The sequence below is a fragment of the Peromyscus eremicus genome, chromosome 13 (assembly GCF_949786415.1).
Source record: "Peromyscus eremicus chromosome 13, PerEre_H2_v1, whole genome shotgun sequence".
NCBI classification, from domain to species: Eukaryota; Metazoa; Chordata; class Mammalia; order Rodentia; family Cricetidae; genus Peromyscus; species Peromyscus eremicus.
Window position 1 is genome coordinate 10,152,515 of NC_081429.1, and position 18,051 is coordinate 10,170,565.

The window sequence follows — 18,051 nt, forward strand, 5'->3', positions numbered from 1 at the left end:
TTACTATGTTGAACAGGATGACCTTGAACTTAAAGAGATCTGCCAGCCGCTGCCTCCACAATGCTAGGGTTAAATAGAATACTTATTTCTGTGTAAGAGTCCAACTACTCTTTATGGTAGAAATGGAACAGGAATTGAATTAGGGTTTCTAGTTAACCTTTATACAGATTCATACCGAACACAGAGCACATGTCTATAATCCCAGCACTCAGGAGGCAAAAGCAAGAGGCCAGCATGGTCTACACCATCATACCCTGACATGAAAGGGCTGGGCTCTGAACGTGGTACGGTGTAGAGACCCTGCGCTTGCACAAGGCCTAGTGGGGGAGAAGGAGAGAGAAAGGAGAGAGAAAGGAGGAAGGAAGGAAAGATGGAGGAAAGGAAGGAAGGAAGGGAGGAAGGAAGGAAGGGAGGGAGGGAGGAGTAAGTGAGGGAGGGAAGGGAGAAGGAAGGAGTGAGCCTGATTTATACTATCTGGGTCATTTATTTGCCTGTTTTTCAACAGTGCTGGAACTGAACCTCACACACGCTGGGCAAGTCCTTCTACCACTGAGCTATATCCTCGGCTCTCTTTTGAAATTTTATTGTTATCTTTTATTTTATGTGTATAGGTGTTTTACCTGCATGTATGTCTGCGTACCACATACATGCCTGGAGTCTTGCAAGGCCAGAAGAGGGCACTGGATCCCCTCAAACTGTAGTTACAGATGGTTGCTAGACACCTTGTAGGTGCTAGAAATCAAACCCAGGCCCTAGGTCCTCTAGAAAAACAGGGCTCTTAACTGCTGAACCATCTCTCCAGTCCACACCTAGCTCTCTTTACTTTTTTAATTTTGAGACAATCTTGCTACACATCCTTTGAACTTGTGATCCTCCTGCCTCTGTCTCCCAAGTGCTGGGAACACTCTAGGCATTATTTTACTTGGCTGTTCTAGACAATTTTGAGATTTATTTATTTTTTTAAAGATTATTTAATTTTTCCTCATGTGTATATGTGTGTGTAGGTACCTGTGGGTGCCTGACGTTGGAGATCCCCAGGAGCAGGAGTTATAGGTAGTTTAATTTTAAGCTGCTTGACATGAGTTCTAAGAATTGGACTTGAGTCTTTTGGAAGAGACTGGCAAGCCATCTCTCCAGCCTAAGGTTTATTTTTCATTTTATGTGTACAGGTGTTTGCCTGCATGGATGTCTGATTACCAGACATGTGCAGTGCACATGAGGCCAGAAAAGAGAAATAAACAGCTGCTAGCTGTCATGTGGGGGCCAGGAACTGACCCTCTGAGATGGACTGAACTCGGGTCATCAGGCCTGGAGGCTCAAGTCCTCACCACTGACATAGAACTGTGCAGTGGAGACTGACGCAGGAATGGAGTTCTGCTTTTTTATTTTATGTACTTATTTTCTTATGTGAGGCGCTGGGGAGTAAATCCAGGGCCTGCATATATGACAAAATCACTCCACCATTTAGATATGTCCCTACCCTATTTAAACTTGCTAAACACGTATGACTTTTGTAATTACATTTCAGTTACCCTTAAAAGCAACACTATTTCCTACTGAGAACCATAAACTTCCTTGAACACCTCACCTAGCACAGGGCGAAAGTAAAGAAAGCCACGTGCTCTCATTCAGTGACAGTGGAGTGACTGACTTCCACACGGGTCAGACTGACACTAGAGATTTAATTAAGCACATACCCATAGTTTTTCTGCTTGGATTAACAAACTTATAAACTTGTCGTCTGCCTAACATCTTAAAGAATATCGTGGAGCAAGAAAGTACCATTTTTACCAACCCTGTGCCTCAGCTGCCAGGCCTGGGAAAGAGAGCTTTTCTGAAGCAAATCTACAGTTGCTTTTGCGTCTTCCTGCCTGGCTTGTGTTTGATCTGTCTGGAGTTAGCTGAAGACCTAGGCAGGCCATGAGCCAGGTGGGGACTTACGAGAAGTTGAGCATAGGCTGGCCCACATGGGAGATGTGCACCTCCTCCAGGTATTGGAAGGGCTGCAGTGTCGGGAAGGTACCAACTCCCGGCGGGTCGGATAGCCAGGTACCCAGCATCCAGGACAGCGGCTCCACCACTGGGTTCATCTTGGGAGGCTCTGAAAATGAGAGGATGGAACAGTAAATGACTTGCTTCCTCCAGTGGTCTGCCAGGCTTTGGATGGAGACCCACATGCCACTGGAACGTACTTCGGTCAGAACAGCCACACAACCCTCCAATGCCCTGTGGAACCTCTGTAGTGCCCAGCATCTGGGTCGTGAGGGAATGAAAAAAAGAAAGCCAGAGTACCCTCGTCCAGCCCCTGGCGTCCTGGGATTGGAATGTAGTAGGTGGGCTACAGAATCAGCTGTGAAAAGCAGAGGGGCTGGGGGGGGGGGGGAGGTTGGAACTGGAGGCTGGCAACCTCCAGAAAATTTTACTCTTCCTTTGTTCAACTGTGCCTTCTTCATATCTACAGGGCTCAACTGTCTCCTAAGTGTGAAGGTGGCAAAGTCTGAGGAGCTGGAAGCAGGGATGAGGTAGATGTGAGGACAGGGGCTAAGTGCTGCTCAGCAGGTGCTGTCTGTGGTTAAGTCACGTGACCCTAAGATGTACTCTGCAGGAGGTTGTGTAGGGCCTGACAAAGACCCCCAGACCGATTCCCACACATGGCCAGGATACTTCTGGGACCTTTCTAGGACTTAAGTCTGAGTGCTGAATCTAGAGTTTGGAAAGCAACTCAAAGGAAGACAGAACTGGAGATGGACAAGCTCATCAGTCTACCAGGTGGGATTCTTCATCTACCAACTGACATATAGTCCCACTTCCGGAAATCAACAACTGACAACATGTTCCAAGACAGCCTTGGGGATGACTTGAGTTTCGAGATCACACAGCTCTGAACTGATAGAGTTGGGAAGACTATCCAGAAAGGGGAAGACCCTTAAAGGAAGAGAAGATGACTTATAGTTGTCTTCTACCATATGGGTGCCAGGAATCGAACTCAACTCAACAGACTTGGCAGCAAGTGTCTTTGCCCACTGCGCCAACTAGACAGTCCTTTAAAATGTCTTTATTGCGTTGGAGAAATGGCCTAGCTCTTAAAAGCACTTACGCTCTGGTGGAGGCCCAGAGCTCAATTCCTAGCACCACATGGCCATCCAAAATTCCATTTCTGGGAGATCTAATACTGTCTTCTGACCTCCTCGGGCAGCAAGAACATGCTTGGTGCACACACATACATGCAGTAAAACATTGTCACATAAAATAATATGTATAAATGCCACACAAACCTTTAATTTATTACTTTTATTTCCATATATCTGTGTGTCTATGGGAGTGTGGCAGGTCAAATTCTGGACCTCTTCGCTGGATCACAGGCAGGCCAAGCTCCCATCTACTCCCTACATTTAGGGTGCTGAGTTAGCCTCCACATCTCAGTTGAAGCCTCTACCCCAAGGGGCAGGGGTAAGTTGAAAAACACTCCAGGGAAGCTTTGTAACCTCAAGCTGTTCTGATACAGGGCATAGAGAACATAACACACAGGTGCCTTGCTCTGAGGGGGCCCTTTGCAGAAGTCAGATGAGCCTGGCAGCATCCAAACTACAGGGGACTGTGCATGGAGAAGCGTAGCTGGGTATGTGGCTGGCTTGAAGCCAGTCCTTAGGCCTTGGAGTGTCTCTGTGGGAAGCCATGATGGACATGTGACATCTTGTACACTGTGCTGAGGAAATACCAGTTCTCCTTACAGCTCTTCTCACAAACCTACTAGAAAGCACACATGAAAGCAAGTCCTGTCAGCTTATTGCCTATAAGTGCGCTTGTGTCTCTCATGCATGATTAGCATGTCTATGCTGTGAATATGTACGTGCTCCTATGAATATGTATGTGCCGTGAGCGCCTGTGCCCACAGTCAGCCGCCGTCTTTTCTCCATTCTCTTCCCCTTTATTTTGCTCCCCATTGAAAGCCTTGGTAGGATAGAGATGATCTGTGCTGCCCCCTAGGGTGGGAGGCTGGCAACAACAGGCAAAGCAGTCTCCTGCTAGAGCATATTCAAGACAGGCGAGGCTGTGTAGTAACCCACGGAAACACCTTGGCTTCCTCAGGAAGGGCTCACGTACCCTCTCAGGAGGCAGAGCTGCACTAATGTTCATGACCCACACCTGGTTCTAGTCACATGCTCCAGCTCCAGACCCAGATGCCCCTTCCCAGAACCAACTACGCCCGTTCCTATTCCCAGTGTCCTCTGCTGCCCCTCACCTCTGCCTGGCATTGCCTTTATTTTAGATTCCCCTGCTGTGGAATAATCCTCCTGTACACTGTAAATCATGCTGTGACTGGTTTAATAAAGAAGCTGGCTGGCCAATAGCTAGATGGGATGAAGTTAGGTGAGAAAACCAGACTAAGGACACTGGCAAGAAGGGTGGAGTCACAGGAGTTGTCAGCAAGACACGGAGGAAACAAGAGGTGCAAGATGAAAGAGAGGTAATGTCACGTGGCAGAATGTAGATTACTATAAATGGGTTAAGTTGTAAGAACTAGTTAGCAGTGAGCCTGAGCTATCAGCTGAGCATTTATAATTAGTGTTGAGTCTCCATGTCGGTTATTTTGGAACTGGTGGGTGGGAAAGTCCAACTATAGTCCCTGTTAGGAGTCACTCAGCTCCTCCCTCCTGGAGTTCTTCTGTCTCAGTCATTACTGGGTGACATGTTACTACAGCAGAAACAAGCTCAGACCCCCTTCACCCTGCTTCCAAGGGAGGATGGTCCTCAAATGTCAGGTGAGAGACACAGACCAGGAGAGGGAGGACAGGGAAAGACAGAAGAAAAAGGTAAGGCAGGAGAGAGCTGATCCTGCTGTTTCTTCCCTCCAATCTGTCTGGGATGCATAAAGTAAGTCAGCACCATCACTGCCTCTTCCAGGGACTAAAATAATTTAAAAGGGGAGGGTGCTCACTGCCAAGCAAGACAATCTGAGTTGGATCCCTAGAACCCACATAGTAGAAGGAAAGAACCAACTCCCCTAAGTGGGTGCTAGATCTGAACTCAGGTCCTCTGGAAGAGCAGTAAGCACTTCTAACCACTGAGCCATCTCCTCAGCCCCTTTGGGACAGGTCATACTATATGACTCAGGCTGACCACAGGTCCTTCTGTTCAGCTTCCAGAGTGCCCGAATCACAGGGATGAGCTACCAAGCCCGGCTACTATACTCTTAAAATCCTGAGTAAGGTGTTGCTTCTGTAAGACCATAAATTTACTCCATAAATCTAAAAGACCAAACGGCGAGATGAGTAAGTCTATTTCAGGGAAGCTGAAAGATGAAGCAAAACCACAGAGCAGTCTAGTTAGGAAATGTTCTTCATAATATTGGGCATTGAGCTCTTGGTCCCTGGTTGGTGGTGGTGCTGTTTGGGGAGGTTTAGGAGGTGTGGCCTTGCTGGAAGAAGTCTGTCACTGGGAGGCTTTGAGAGCTAAAACTAAGGCCACTTCCAGTATGCTCTGCTTTGTGCTTCTGGCTGAGGATGTGAACTCTCAGCTTCCTGCTCTGGCCACTGTGCCTGCCACCCTCTGCCATGAAAGACTGCTATCCCTCTGGAACCATAAGCCCAAATAAACTCTCTCTTCCATAAGCTGCTGTAGTCGTGGTGTTTTGTCACAGCAATGGGAAAATAACCAACATACCCAATCAGCAGCCAAAGTAGTGTAACAGTGGAGACATGGAAGCACAGGCAAATGGAGCAGAGCTCCTTCAAGGGAGACACGCTAGGGTTTCCCAGCACAGATGTGGGCAGAACGCTAGCCCCAACGAACAAGCAAAGTCCAAACTATGAGACACAATGACGTAGATAAAAAAAAATTAACTTTTTAAAAAAGGTGATAATGGAGCAGGATCCAACAACAGCTCTACCCCCAGTCACAGGTCCTACAGAAATTAAGAATCCACCAAAGTCAGACCTAACTATCTGCAGCAGCATTATTTACCATAGCCAAAAGTAGAACTCACATCCAATGCCTGCTGAGTGAGACGCGACACAGCATGTCCAGACAATGAACACTATTCAGTCATAAAAACAACTAGTTACCAACTGTACAACACAGGTAAGCCTGGGTGACAGCGGCAGCCTCAAGAGCAGGTTTTACCTGGTTCCACTCTTGTGAAATGTCCAGGGCTCCCACTACAGAGAGAAAGCAAGTCAGTGTTTCTCCATGGCAGAAGGTACAGGGCCAAGTGACAAGACCACAAGGAGAGAACATGGGTGGTAAGTTTCTTGTAGCTGGCCTTAGCTTCCAGTACCCATGCTTGCTGCAGACCTGAGGTGGCCAACTCCGTGGCACTAGAGATGTGGCTGCTCCAGACACATCCACAGGCTTCCCAAAACCCACTCCAGAAAAGTAATTTCAGTATTCCACAACTTTAAAACTACTGGCCACTTAGTGAAATGAGAGTGTTTTGGATAATGACATCAAAATAATTATTAAAATTAGTTATACTAGTTAAAGTGGTTATTAAGAAGTTTAAGTGCCAGGCGGTGGTGGCACAAGCCTGTAATTCCAGCACTTGGGAGGCAGAGGCAGGTAGATGTCTGTGAGTTTAAGACCAGCCTGGTCTACACAGTGAGTTCCAGGACAGCCAGGACTACACAGAGAAACCCTGTCTTGAAAAATAGAAAACAAAACCAAAACAAACCAGTTTAAGTTAGGGGCTGGAGAGATGGCTCAGTGGAGACCTGAATGACCTCACAGCCCAGAACAACTGCTGTCCTGCTGGGACACAGCTCCACTGTCGCAATATTGCTAACTTTAGCATGCCAGTAAATTCAGAAATATTGATTTTGAAGAAAAACAACTCACTTTCTAAAGACTTGTAAATGTAAACAACCGGTGAGTGACATGAGTCACATACTCTCATCCTGGCTGCCTGGCCCACTAGTTAGTCACAGCGTTGTTGGGTGTGCTGTCCTACAGCCTCCAAGGTTTCAAGGGCTGGGAGCTTTAGCTGCTCCATCTATGTATACTACTGTGCTCTCTCCCCTACTCCTCCCTCCTTTATCCTTGCCTCTTCTGGATAGGGACTGAAGAGCCCCTGGCTATTCTGGACCAATCAATCTACATAGCCCTCAGCTACACCTCGGAAGAGAGTTCATGCTGTTCAGAGTCATCAAGGGAACAGGTTCCCAAAGCAACACTGCTACAGGAACTACCCCACTGAGGAAGTATTCAGTTACTAGCTCAACAAAAGCAAGGGGAACCAGACAACAGATCCTGACATGAAATACCTGTGAGAGCTAAGAGGCACAGTAAAGCACCCATTAACCCAGGGCAGGAAATGTGCTTCTGCGAAGCTTGGCCAGGCTGAACCAAGCCCTCGGAGCTAGGTTTTCATGTAGAAGCCGGGGTGGCTCCTTGAGTGTCTGCTTACCCTCTCCAGATACTGCGTGGAGGAGCTGGAGAGATGGTTCAGTAGTTAAGAGCCTATTTTGACTGTTCTCCCAGAGGACCTAGGTTTGATTCCAGCACCTACATGGTAGTTCAGAACTGTCTGTAATTCTAGTCCCAGGGGATCTGATGCTCTTTTCTGGGCTCTGCAGGCACTGCATGCATGTGCTGTACACAAATACACATAGGCAAAACACTCATACCACATAAAAGAAAAAGAAAAACCAGGTGGAAACACTTATGGCAACATTCTGATTAAGTGGGAAAAAAGAAGGTTATCACAAAGGGACAGACAGGAAGAGGGCGGCTGTGGAGAAGCTGGACATTTGGAACGTCCTGAGCTATTAAGGAAGAAAAAGGAACAGGGATGCTGTGGGAGTCTTAGGAGCTGAATGGCTAAGACTAGGCAGTCTTAGCGGAGAGCAAGGCTGGCAGGGCACACTGCTTGGCCTTTGGGCCTGCGGGTCTGAGGGAGGGCTTGGATATGACTGCTGGCCTGGGGCGCAAGTGTGGGTTCAGTATGTCCTTTTCAAGGACACTGCAGTTTGTTCCTTCTGGGCTAAGGGGTCAGCATGGCCAGGTAAGGCAGAGGTCTTGTCTCATAGGAGCTCTGGAGGTCTGGACAGGCCATGATTAGAGAGGGATGAGGCAAATCAGCAAACTGCAAATCCAGGGCTGGCAGAACAGAATTATCAGAACCAGAGGTGGGAAAGGCATTGGGTACCACAAGGTAAGAAAGGGGAGGTGTCCCGAGAGGGTGGGGAGGACACAAGCAAAGGAAGGGGATGGGAAGGAGGGCAGAGTAAAGATGTGTAGGTCACAAGGGTCTCAGGCTGGCTAGAATCACCAGAGCGGCCTGTTCAGCAGACAGGCACCTTGGCATGGTTTGTGCGTCTACCTGAAAAGAAGGCAGGAGAGACTGCTTAGTGCTACAGCTTGCTGCCTTGCCCAAGGTCTGGCTAAAGCCCATTAAGCAGTGCCTGTCAATCAATGTGCCATGGAAAAAGGCACCTCAGGCTATTGCAGCCACTTTATAAACAGGAGTTCAGCAAGTCCTTCTGGAGGAAGAACTGTACCACCAATCCTGTGGCATGAAGGTTCATGAGTTGGTCTGTGACACTTGGCAAGTGAAAGGAAACACTGGATGAGGAGATTCTCTGACGATGAGTGGGAAATAAGTGACTGAAAATGAATGGCATACCATCTTATCTACACACCAGGATGCTCAGAGTGCCAAGGTGCATGACCCACGAGTTCGGTGTAGAAGAGACTGAAAAGTGGCATGTCACCACTGAGCCCTGGTCCTTTCAGCTCGCTGTCCTTAAAGAATGCCAATTTGGACAAGGGACAGCAGGTGGGCACTAAACAACCAAGGCTTCCATCCTGGCAATAAACTTGGACTACCCTGGATGGGCTGGCTCGCTCTCTCTGCTCCTCCACTACCCAGACCCTGCCTGGAAACTGCTGCCAGCCCTGGGCACTCTCCTTGCTTCACCGAAGTGTGGGGCGGGGGTGAAGACACTCAAACCATTCTATAACCCACACATCCAGTTCCAGAGCCCACATGTGTTGAAAGCCAACAAACTAGGGCCTCCAGAACTTTGTGTTTTACTGTATGTAAATTCAACTTCACTAGGAAAATAGAAACAAAACAAAAAGTCTAAGGATCCAGTCTATTTGTAGCTTTCAATCTCTTTTAAAAAAAAAACTAGACTAGCTTTTCTATGAACTTTCTTTTGATTTAATTTTTCTTTTACTAAAATCTTAAGCTACAAAAATAAAAACTTAAATTTTCTACAATAAGTGGCCTAAACATTGAAAGCAGGCTTACCCATCCCTAAGTTTTCTGAACTCCGACACACTCCGTCAAGGTTCCTCAAGGTTATTTTCTGCCAATTGACGGGAAATGTGTGCACCTGGCTGTTATGGCATTGCAGGAAATGAATGCCAATCCAAAGAGAGCACTCTGGGAATTGTAGTCTTCTATAAAAGACCGAGTCTCGGAAGAATGTGGAAGACAAAGAAAGCCTGGGAGATGGCAGAATTTTAGAGCTAAGGGAGCTCTGGAAAGTGTGCTGCATCTTGAGTCAGGATCAGGCCAGAGAGTTAGCTGGCCCATCCAGAGTAAGGAGTAAGGACCCCACCTCTGTTGTTCCCACTGGCTGGAGCTGAGGGAACCAACTCACTAATCGGAAAACATAGGAGGCAGGCACAGAACAGACGCGGTTTCTTCAGGAACATCTGCCAGGAGCTTAGCTTAGACATACTTTTCTGTCTTCAAGAATGCTGTTCTGCAGCCGGGCAGTGGTGGTGCACGCCTTTAATCCCAGCACTCGGGAGGCAGAGGCAAGGTGGATCTCTGTGAGTTTGAGGCCAGCCTGGGCTACAGAGTGAGTTCCAGGAAAGGCGCTAAGCTACACAGAGAAACCCTGTCTCAAAAAAACCAAAAAAAAAAGAAAAAAAGAAAAAGAAAAAAAAAAGAATGCTGTTCTGCTTAGCTTAGCTTTAAACATGGGGGTTTTCAGTCTAGCAAATGGGCCCTGGGGCCTGGTCACAGGACATGGTTAGATATACTTGCTGGGACCTGGGGACAAAATCCTTCATGGTTCTTACACTTACATCCCTGCTTTGTTAGCAATAAGTGTTTCCTGGTGTGGTGGCAAGCAGAGAAGATGACACTAATCATACGGTACTGCAAAGTTACAAAGGATCCAAACAACAAACAACCCAGCAGAGGCCCGCTCAGTGCACTGAACTGGGTGAAGAGAAGCATTCCAGCAGGAGGCGCAGGGTCTGGGTCCCACTAGCAGCAGGACAACAGCAAGGTCCAGTTGATCTCAACAGAACAGGGCACACACAGAAACAGGAAAACCGGAGAGGAGGAATGGGAAATAGAATACTGCTAGAGAACGCAACAAAACATATAAAATGGGCGCTAATATTATTCTCTGCAAAGAATATGTTTAATTATCTAGTTATTCCTCTGATATTCCTATTAGAATGAGAGACTCTGATAAATGGTTAAGTTTTCTGCTTTTGTTTTTTGTCAACCTGACACAAGCTAACGTTATCTGGGAAGAGGAACCTCAGGTGAGAAAATGCCATCAGAACGCCTGCAGGTAACTCTGTAGGGTATTCTGAAATAAACTCCTTTCTCTCCAAGTGGCTTTGGCCATGGTGCTTTATCACAGAAGTAGAAACCTAAGACAGCTAGTAAGCTATTAAAGTTAGTAGCTTGCTCACATATTAGCAATAACCAAATTTAACAATGATAACTTCTAGTCTCAACTCTAGAAGTAAATGGCTGTAGTATGGTGGTCTATCCCTGTCATCCCAACACTTGGAAGATAAAGGCAAGAAGACCGCCAGAGTCCAGTCTGAGCTACACCAGGAGCACCAGGACAGCCAGGATTACATTTCTATGTAGAAATGAGAGAGGGGAGGTGGGAGGTAGGCATGGTGGTGCATGCCTTTAGTCCCTGCACTCAGCAGGCAGGGGCAGGGGGGTGTCTGTGAGTTCAAGACCAGCCTGGTTTATGTATTGAGTTCCAGGATAGTCAGGGCTATGTAGAGAGACCATGTTTCAAAAACAAAACAAAACAAAAAAACGAAAAACCCACAAAACAAACAACAACAACCAAACTGAGAGACAGGGAGGGAGGGAGGGAGAGGGAGAGGGAGAGGGGAGAGAGAGGGAGAGGGAGAGGGAGAGGGAGAGGGAGAGGGAGAGGGAGAGGGAGAGGGAGAGGGAGAGGGAGAGGGAGGGGGGGGGAGAGAGAGAGAGAGAGAGAGAGAGAGAGAGAGGGGTAGAGGAGATGGAGAAATAGCGATCCTATCTCCATCTTACAAGAAATCAGGAACCAAGTCCACTGACAGTTCCCTAATATAGAATTACAGCCCAGATCAGTGTTCCTGGGTACAAACTACAGGGGAGCTAGGTGGTGGTGGAGCATGTCTTTAGTCTCAGCATTGGGAGGCAGAGGAGGAGCATCTCTGAGTTCGAAGCCAGCCTGGTCCACAGAGCGAGTTTTAGGATGGTCAGCTGTCTCAAAAACCCAGATAAATACAGAGAAAAGGAAACTAGAGGCGTTAACAGGTTAGCAGGAACTTCAACTGACCTGCATGATGTGGAAGGTAGAGAGAGGGGCAGGCCTGAACCTGCTAGGGGCTACAGTCCTGAGTCCCTAACCCATATTTTCAAGGAAGCCTACCTGTCTCCAGGAAAACCACTAAGTTCACACTATGAAAGGCAAGGGAAAATAAAAAATCACTTCATGTCTCTGATAGGGTGGCCATTATAAAAAGATTCCAGAGCTTTCTCCCCAAAGAGAGTTACAATGCAGACAGACTTTCTGGGCACTTTACCTAGGGAAGGACATTCCTTTCATGCTCCCAGGCCTTCCATCTCACCCAAGAGGTGTTGTAAAAAAGGTAAGAAATAGTCGCAAAGGTCATGACTCAGAAACACGGGTCACTAAGTCTGACGTCAACCTGTAATTACAGGTGGCTTCTCTCTCCACACCTCCTTCCCACCCACAGTGCTCACAGCAGAAAGAGTGTCGGGAGCAGTGGAGTGCTGGAGGTTTTGGAGAAACTAAAGACAAAGACAGGCATGTATGAGAACCTCCAGCCAGTGCAGAAATTAAGCACTGTCCATCTGTTAGGCACCCCAAGATGGTAAGTCATGCCTATCACTTCAGTTCCTGCCCTCTGAAACACTACACCACCTCTCAGAGGTAAGCAGATATTTCGGAGGACATTACTCAGCCATGTTCCTGCCCCAGCCCTGCTGACCAGGTCAAAACTCAAGAGTCACAATGCTGCCCTTCCAACGGTACGAATTAGAGTTCCTTTCACCCCATACCACGAGAGAAAGGGGCTACTTCCTTCTGGGAGCCCCCTTCACACTCAACACGTGACGTAGGGATGTGACAGCTTGTACAGGTGAGTCCACATACTGTAAGGACTCAGACCCCTTTCCCTCATTCCTTGTCCAGCCCCGGCCTTCTCCACAGGCTGAGTGGGAGGCAGCAAGCCCTGCGGCTGCCATATTTACACCTGCTATTCCCCTTCCTGACAGACTCCTTCAGGTAGCCAGGTCTCACTTCTCCAGCACAGCGAGTTGTTCCCCTTTCTCTAACAGCTCACTTGTGGCCCTACCAACTAGATGGGGTTAGCTATGGTGTGAAAGTACATTTTATCTGAGGACTGCAAGGCCATCTCTTCACTCGGGGATGGTTAGGAGTCGGTGTGGTGAAGCTGGGGCTCACCCCACCCCATGGGAAGAGGTCCAATACACTAAGGGGGCTTTCAGGGCAAACTGCCCCTCCAGGAGGAGTTAGGGTAGTCTGTGTCCTCTGGCTCCTCTGACCCACTTCCAGAACGTCATTTCAAAAACCAGCTAAGTTTGACCCTCAGACTCTCAGAAAGGAAAAACAAAACAAAACTAACCTTTCCTTCCTCTGTAACCAAATCTGGCCTTTAAATTCCCCCCAGACCAAGCCGGCTGTCCACTAATGGCACTGTAACTGTACTCTTCAACTGGGTCTCTTCTGCCATAGTGTAGGACGCAAGACTCTTTTTTTTTTTGGTTTTTCAAGACAGGGTTTCTTTGTGTAGCTTTTGCACCTTTTCTGGAACTCGCTTTGTAGCCCAGGCTGGCCTCGAACTCACAGAGATCCGCCTGCCTCTGCCTCCCGAGTGCTGGGATTAAAGGCAAGTGCCACCACTGCCTGGCGACTCAAGACTCTTTATATCCAAGCCTTCATGGCCTTGTTATAGGACCCTCAGATCTGAGAGGGATGTCATATGTGTCTCACCAGACAATTATTATTATTAATTTTTTTTTTTTTTTCCGAGACAGGGTTTCTCTGTGTAGCTTTGTGCCATTCCTGGAACTCACTTGGTAGCCCAGGCTGGCCTCGAACTCACAGAGATCCACCTGGCTCTGCCTCCCGAGTGCTGGGATTAAAGGCGTGCGCCACCACCGCCCGGCTTGACAATTATTATTATTGAGACAGGGTTTCTCTGTGTAACAGCCCTGGCTGTCCTTGAACTCATTTTGTAGAACAGGCTGGCCTCAAACTCAACAGAGATCCTCTGCCTCTCCAGTGCAGAGATTAATGGGCCACCACCCCCTGCTCACCAGTTTCTTTTACGTTAGCCCCTGCTCAATCTCTGGCTTATCAAACGGCAGCCACCCTTTGCCTTAATAACTCTGCTCCAGGACTCCAGGAAGCCCATGAGGTTTTTTACCATGAAAAGCCAAGAAAAAAAAATCCCACGTCTGATAGTGTGTCTGTCTCCCACTTATCTCTCTTCCTTCTTCCTTCTCTACCTCAGCAGAGCTCCCTCTGAACTCATAACCTGGATGACTATCTCACCAAATATTTTCTACCAACACCAATGAGCTCATTTCTTTAACCTTAGTCTATGTAACAAGCTTGACCCCTGACCTTTCTGGCGTCATATGGCCCCTCTCACTGTTTAAGTTAACCTGTGTCCCTGAGATTCTGCTAAGGGTACACTCTGACTAAATGCAGTCTCTCCTCCCTGCCCTTTCACCCCCACTCCCCCATTCCCCTTTTTTGGAAATAGGGTCTCATGCAGCCCAGGCTGACCTTGAACTCACTATGTGGATAACCTTGGACTTGTGATCCTCCTGCCTCCACTTCACAAGTGCTGGCACTACAGACCACGTGCCACCAGGACCTGACCCATTTATTCAGAGCTGGACACGGAACCCAGGCCTTTTGCATTCTAGACAAACTCCTCACTGGGCCACATCTGCAGCCTGTTCTGAGTTGCTCAGTGTCACAGCGCTTTCCTGTGACTGCCTTCCTGGTCCCACTCTTGCCTGAGTCTATCCCTTGGCGTTATTGTTTATTCTCCTTTAGATACATGTTATGTGATGTGTTTATAAGACAAAGTCCCCACAAAAGGACTGACTGCAAGCTGTCCTGTGAACAGAAAGAATACATATAAATTTAGTCCTAACTCCTTTTAATTTGTAAGGTGTTAAAAAAAACAAAACAAAACCAGGGCTGGAGAATTGATAAAATAGTTAAGAGCACTTGTTGCTCTTGTAGAGGACCCAGGTTTGGTTTCCAGCATCCACATGGTGTTTCACAACCATTAGTAACCCTAACCCCAGGGTATCCAACCCCCTCTTCTGACCTCTCAGAGTGGTAACCCCCTTTTCTGACTTCTGAGTCTGGTGAACATACATACATATAGGCAAAACCCATACACATGAAACAACTAAACCTAAAAAAAAGTTTTTAATCTAAAAAGTAGTTATTTTAAGTTTGTAAGAATAAAGGGTTAATTTAGCACTATAAAAACAATGCCAAGCCCGGCAGTGGTAGCACACACCTTTAATCCTGGCATGCAGGTGGATCTCAAGGAGGCAGATCTCTGTGAGTTCAAGGCCAGCCTGATCTACAGAACAAGTGTCAGGACAGCCAGGGCTGTTACAAAGAGAAACCCTGTCTCGAAAGAAAACCAAAGCAAACAAACAAGCCACCAGATAACTTTGGTTAGATATTAAAAATTTTAGCTAGTAACAGTTGTTTGTTTACTACTACCTTCTAGCAAGACCTTTTTCTGTAAAAACAAAAAGTAGCCCGTGTCCAGGCTTTTATTACTGCCAAAGAAGAGCCTACGTTCTGTCAGGGATTTTATAAACAAAAGTATGACAGAAAGAAACAAGGGTGGGAAAGAGATAGAAAAGGTTGGATGCTCAGAAACACCTTTCTGATAAAAAAGTTCATAGTTTTGAATAAAAAAAGATTTTGTGGGGCCATTGAGATGGTTCCGTGAGGCGAGGTGCTTGCTGCCAAGTCTGATGACCTGAGTTCAATCCCTGGGACCCACATGGTAAAAAAAGAGAACTGAATCCTACAAGTTGTCCTTAGAGCTCCACATGTGTGCTGTTGTGCATGTATGTGCATGCACACACAAGTACACAATTTAAAAATAAATGTAACAAAACAACTTTTAAAAGGGAGGACTTGTGATGTTTTATACAAACAATTAGCACCTCACTAGTGTCAGGAAGACAAGTGGTGGTGTAAGATTTCCTACCAACAAGACAACTCTCCTTTTACCTATTCAAATATGACCCCACACAAACAACCCTGGAGACTTCTCTAAAAGTAGCCATTTCCCTCAGGGAGCTATTCTTTGTTACAACAAAACAAAACAAAAAAACAAAAAAACAAAAAACAAAAAACAAAAAACCCCTACTTTTATCCCCATTCCTTGGGCTCATCATCTCTAGCACAACACCTAACATCACGAAACATTGAAACATTGAAACGAAACAAGGACTTCGGCAATGGGCCAGTAGGTAAAAGTGCCTGTTACCAAGCCTGACAACCGAGCTTGATCCCTGGGACCAAGGGTAAGCTGTCCTCTGACTTACTTCCACATGTGTGTGACATGCTACGTGTACACACACACAACATAAAAATAATTAAAATGCTTCTAATTCTGAAGCCAGTGAAATCGCTCTTCAGAGGCAAGAAAGAAAGAACTCTTTTTCAAGTAAAAATTGAGGAAATGTATTCCAAATAGACCTTAGGTCAGAAACTCAAATCCAAATTTAAAAAAAAAAAAAAAAAAAAAGAATCAAGAGTAATGGATGCAAGATAAAGTCTCTCTTCTCTTTTTGCCACACTTAGGGTCGAATCCTAATTAGGGCTCTGATTTTCTTAACCTTTTTTTTTCTTCTTCTTTTTTGAGATAAGGTCTTACTATGTAGTTCATATCGACTTTGAACTTGTATCTTTTTGTCTCATACTCCAGAGGCTCAGGCAGAAAGTCAAGCTCAAGGTTAATGTGACTGCATAGGAAAAGCAAGGAAAAGAGATATGTCATGCTAACGCTTAGAAGCTAAATGAGCTTCTTAAAAGGTGGTGATGGAGGAAGCCTTTAATCCTAGAGCTTAGGAGGCAGAGGCGCGGATCTCTGAGTTTGAGGCCAGCCTGGTCTACAGTGTAAGTTCTAGGACAGCCTGGTCTACAGAGGCATCAAGACTAAACTACCAGGCACAAGAGGGTATTCCATAAAAATAAGTCTCAACTGTCACAGAAGTGAAGGGACCAGACTTTGAGGTGAGTCCTTAACAGCAGAGCACTGAAATCAGGAGACAAACATGACAGGAATGTTGGAGAAGCCGACAGCAGTGACCTCTGCCAGAAACGGGCAGACCTAACAGGGGAAATAAACGTCAGTGATGCAGGGCCATAACTGACATCTTAAGACTGCTCTATCCAACAATGAACTGTATGTTATTCTCAAATTCACATAGAACAGTAGCCAAAAAAGGTAACCTCCTGGACCGTGAAACAACGGACATAAATATCAGCAAGGCTAGAGGTGGGTGCCCAGCCTCACTGGCCTGCTCAGCACCCACCTTCTTAGGACCTCCCATATTTGCCAGCCCAGCTCTGCGAACGTCTTCCAGGCCTCAGTACAGAGGCAGGGGTGATCAGATCATTGGTTGTTGGTGATTAACTCAGTCTCTGGCCCCGCCCTCACTTCCACCCCTCCAATCCCAGGTTGGTCCTGTGGTGACCTGCCTTGCCTGTCAAGGACAGACCACATTAGCACAAACTCAGGTGTGTCTGGCAGGCCTCAACAGAAGATGCTGCTCTCACCCCTAACACGCAGTCCACAGGAGCCCGTGCCAGGGTGTTCCTTACTGTATCGCAATGACACGTATGGGTGGGGGGAAGCCAGGAGCTTTCTCGCTAAGCTCAGGACCAACACAAAGATGCTGATATGGCCATTGCTTTTTAGCATCGTCCTGGAAGTCCCAGCTAGTGCGAGAGAAGAAAAGGAAATACACAGAGTAAGAAGGAGAAATAGAAACACAGACTGAGAAGCAAAAATGAAAGTGTCCTTGCCCATCAATTATCTGACTGTAGAAACTCAGGGAAGCTAGAAAAAACTTCTGGGAATAATGTGCAATCACATTATAGCAAGGATTTAGGACACAGTGTTACATACAAAAATTATTCACTTTCCTATGTGCTACCAATAAACAACTGGAATTTTATAGTTAAACCTAAAATAAAATTCACATTTGCATTAAAAAGGGAATATTAGGTATAATATTCTAATGAATTATTTATGCACACATTTTAAACATTTACTTATTTAGTGTCATATGTGCGTATGTCCGTGGGCACCTGTGTGCCACAGTGTGCAACTGGAAATCAGGGACTACTTATGGAAGTAGTGTGCAACTGGAAATCAGGGACTACTTATGGAAGTCTGTTTTCTCCTTTCCACCTCGTGGGGTCTAGGGATGAAACTCAAGTCATCAGCCTTGGCAGTAAGTACCTTCAGCCTTGGCAACAAGTACCTTTACCTGCCCAGCCATCTTAACTTTCATAAAATATGCATAGGTTTTGAGGGAAAATACCAAACTAGGTAAATAATAGCATAGAACCTAAATAATGAAGAGATATTATGGAGAACCATATGGTTAGTATGTCAGTTCTTCCCAACTTGATTTACAGATGCAGCCCTGGGCCTTGCAGAGTGCCACCAGATACTCTGGAGACAGTGACAGAATGGTCGTAAAGAACACGTGGGGAGGGTCAAGGGCATCTGAAATAGTTA

General features: G+C 46.5%; 1 protein-coding gene across 2 annotated transcripts in view; it reads right to left on the minus strand.

Annotated features, from left to right (window-relative positions):
* Positions 1-18,051, minus strand: part of Thap4 (THAP domain containing 4) — a 43,698-nt gene that overhangs the window by 14,230 nt on the left and 11,417 nt on the right. For both annotated transcript variants that reach the window (XM_059278614.1, XM_059278615.1), the window contains exon 3: positions 1,942-2,101. In XM_059278614.1, the coding sequence (XP_059134597.1) occupies positions 1,942-2,101 (160 nt within the window). The remainder of the gene's footprint in view (positions 1-1,941; positions 2,102-18,051) is intronic.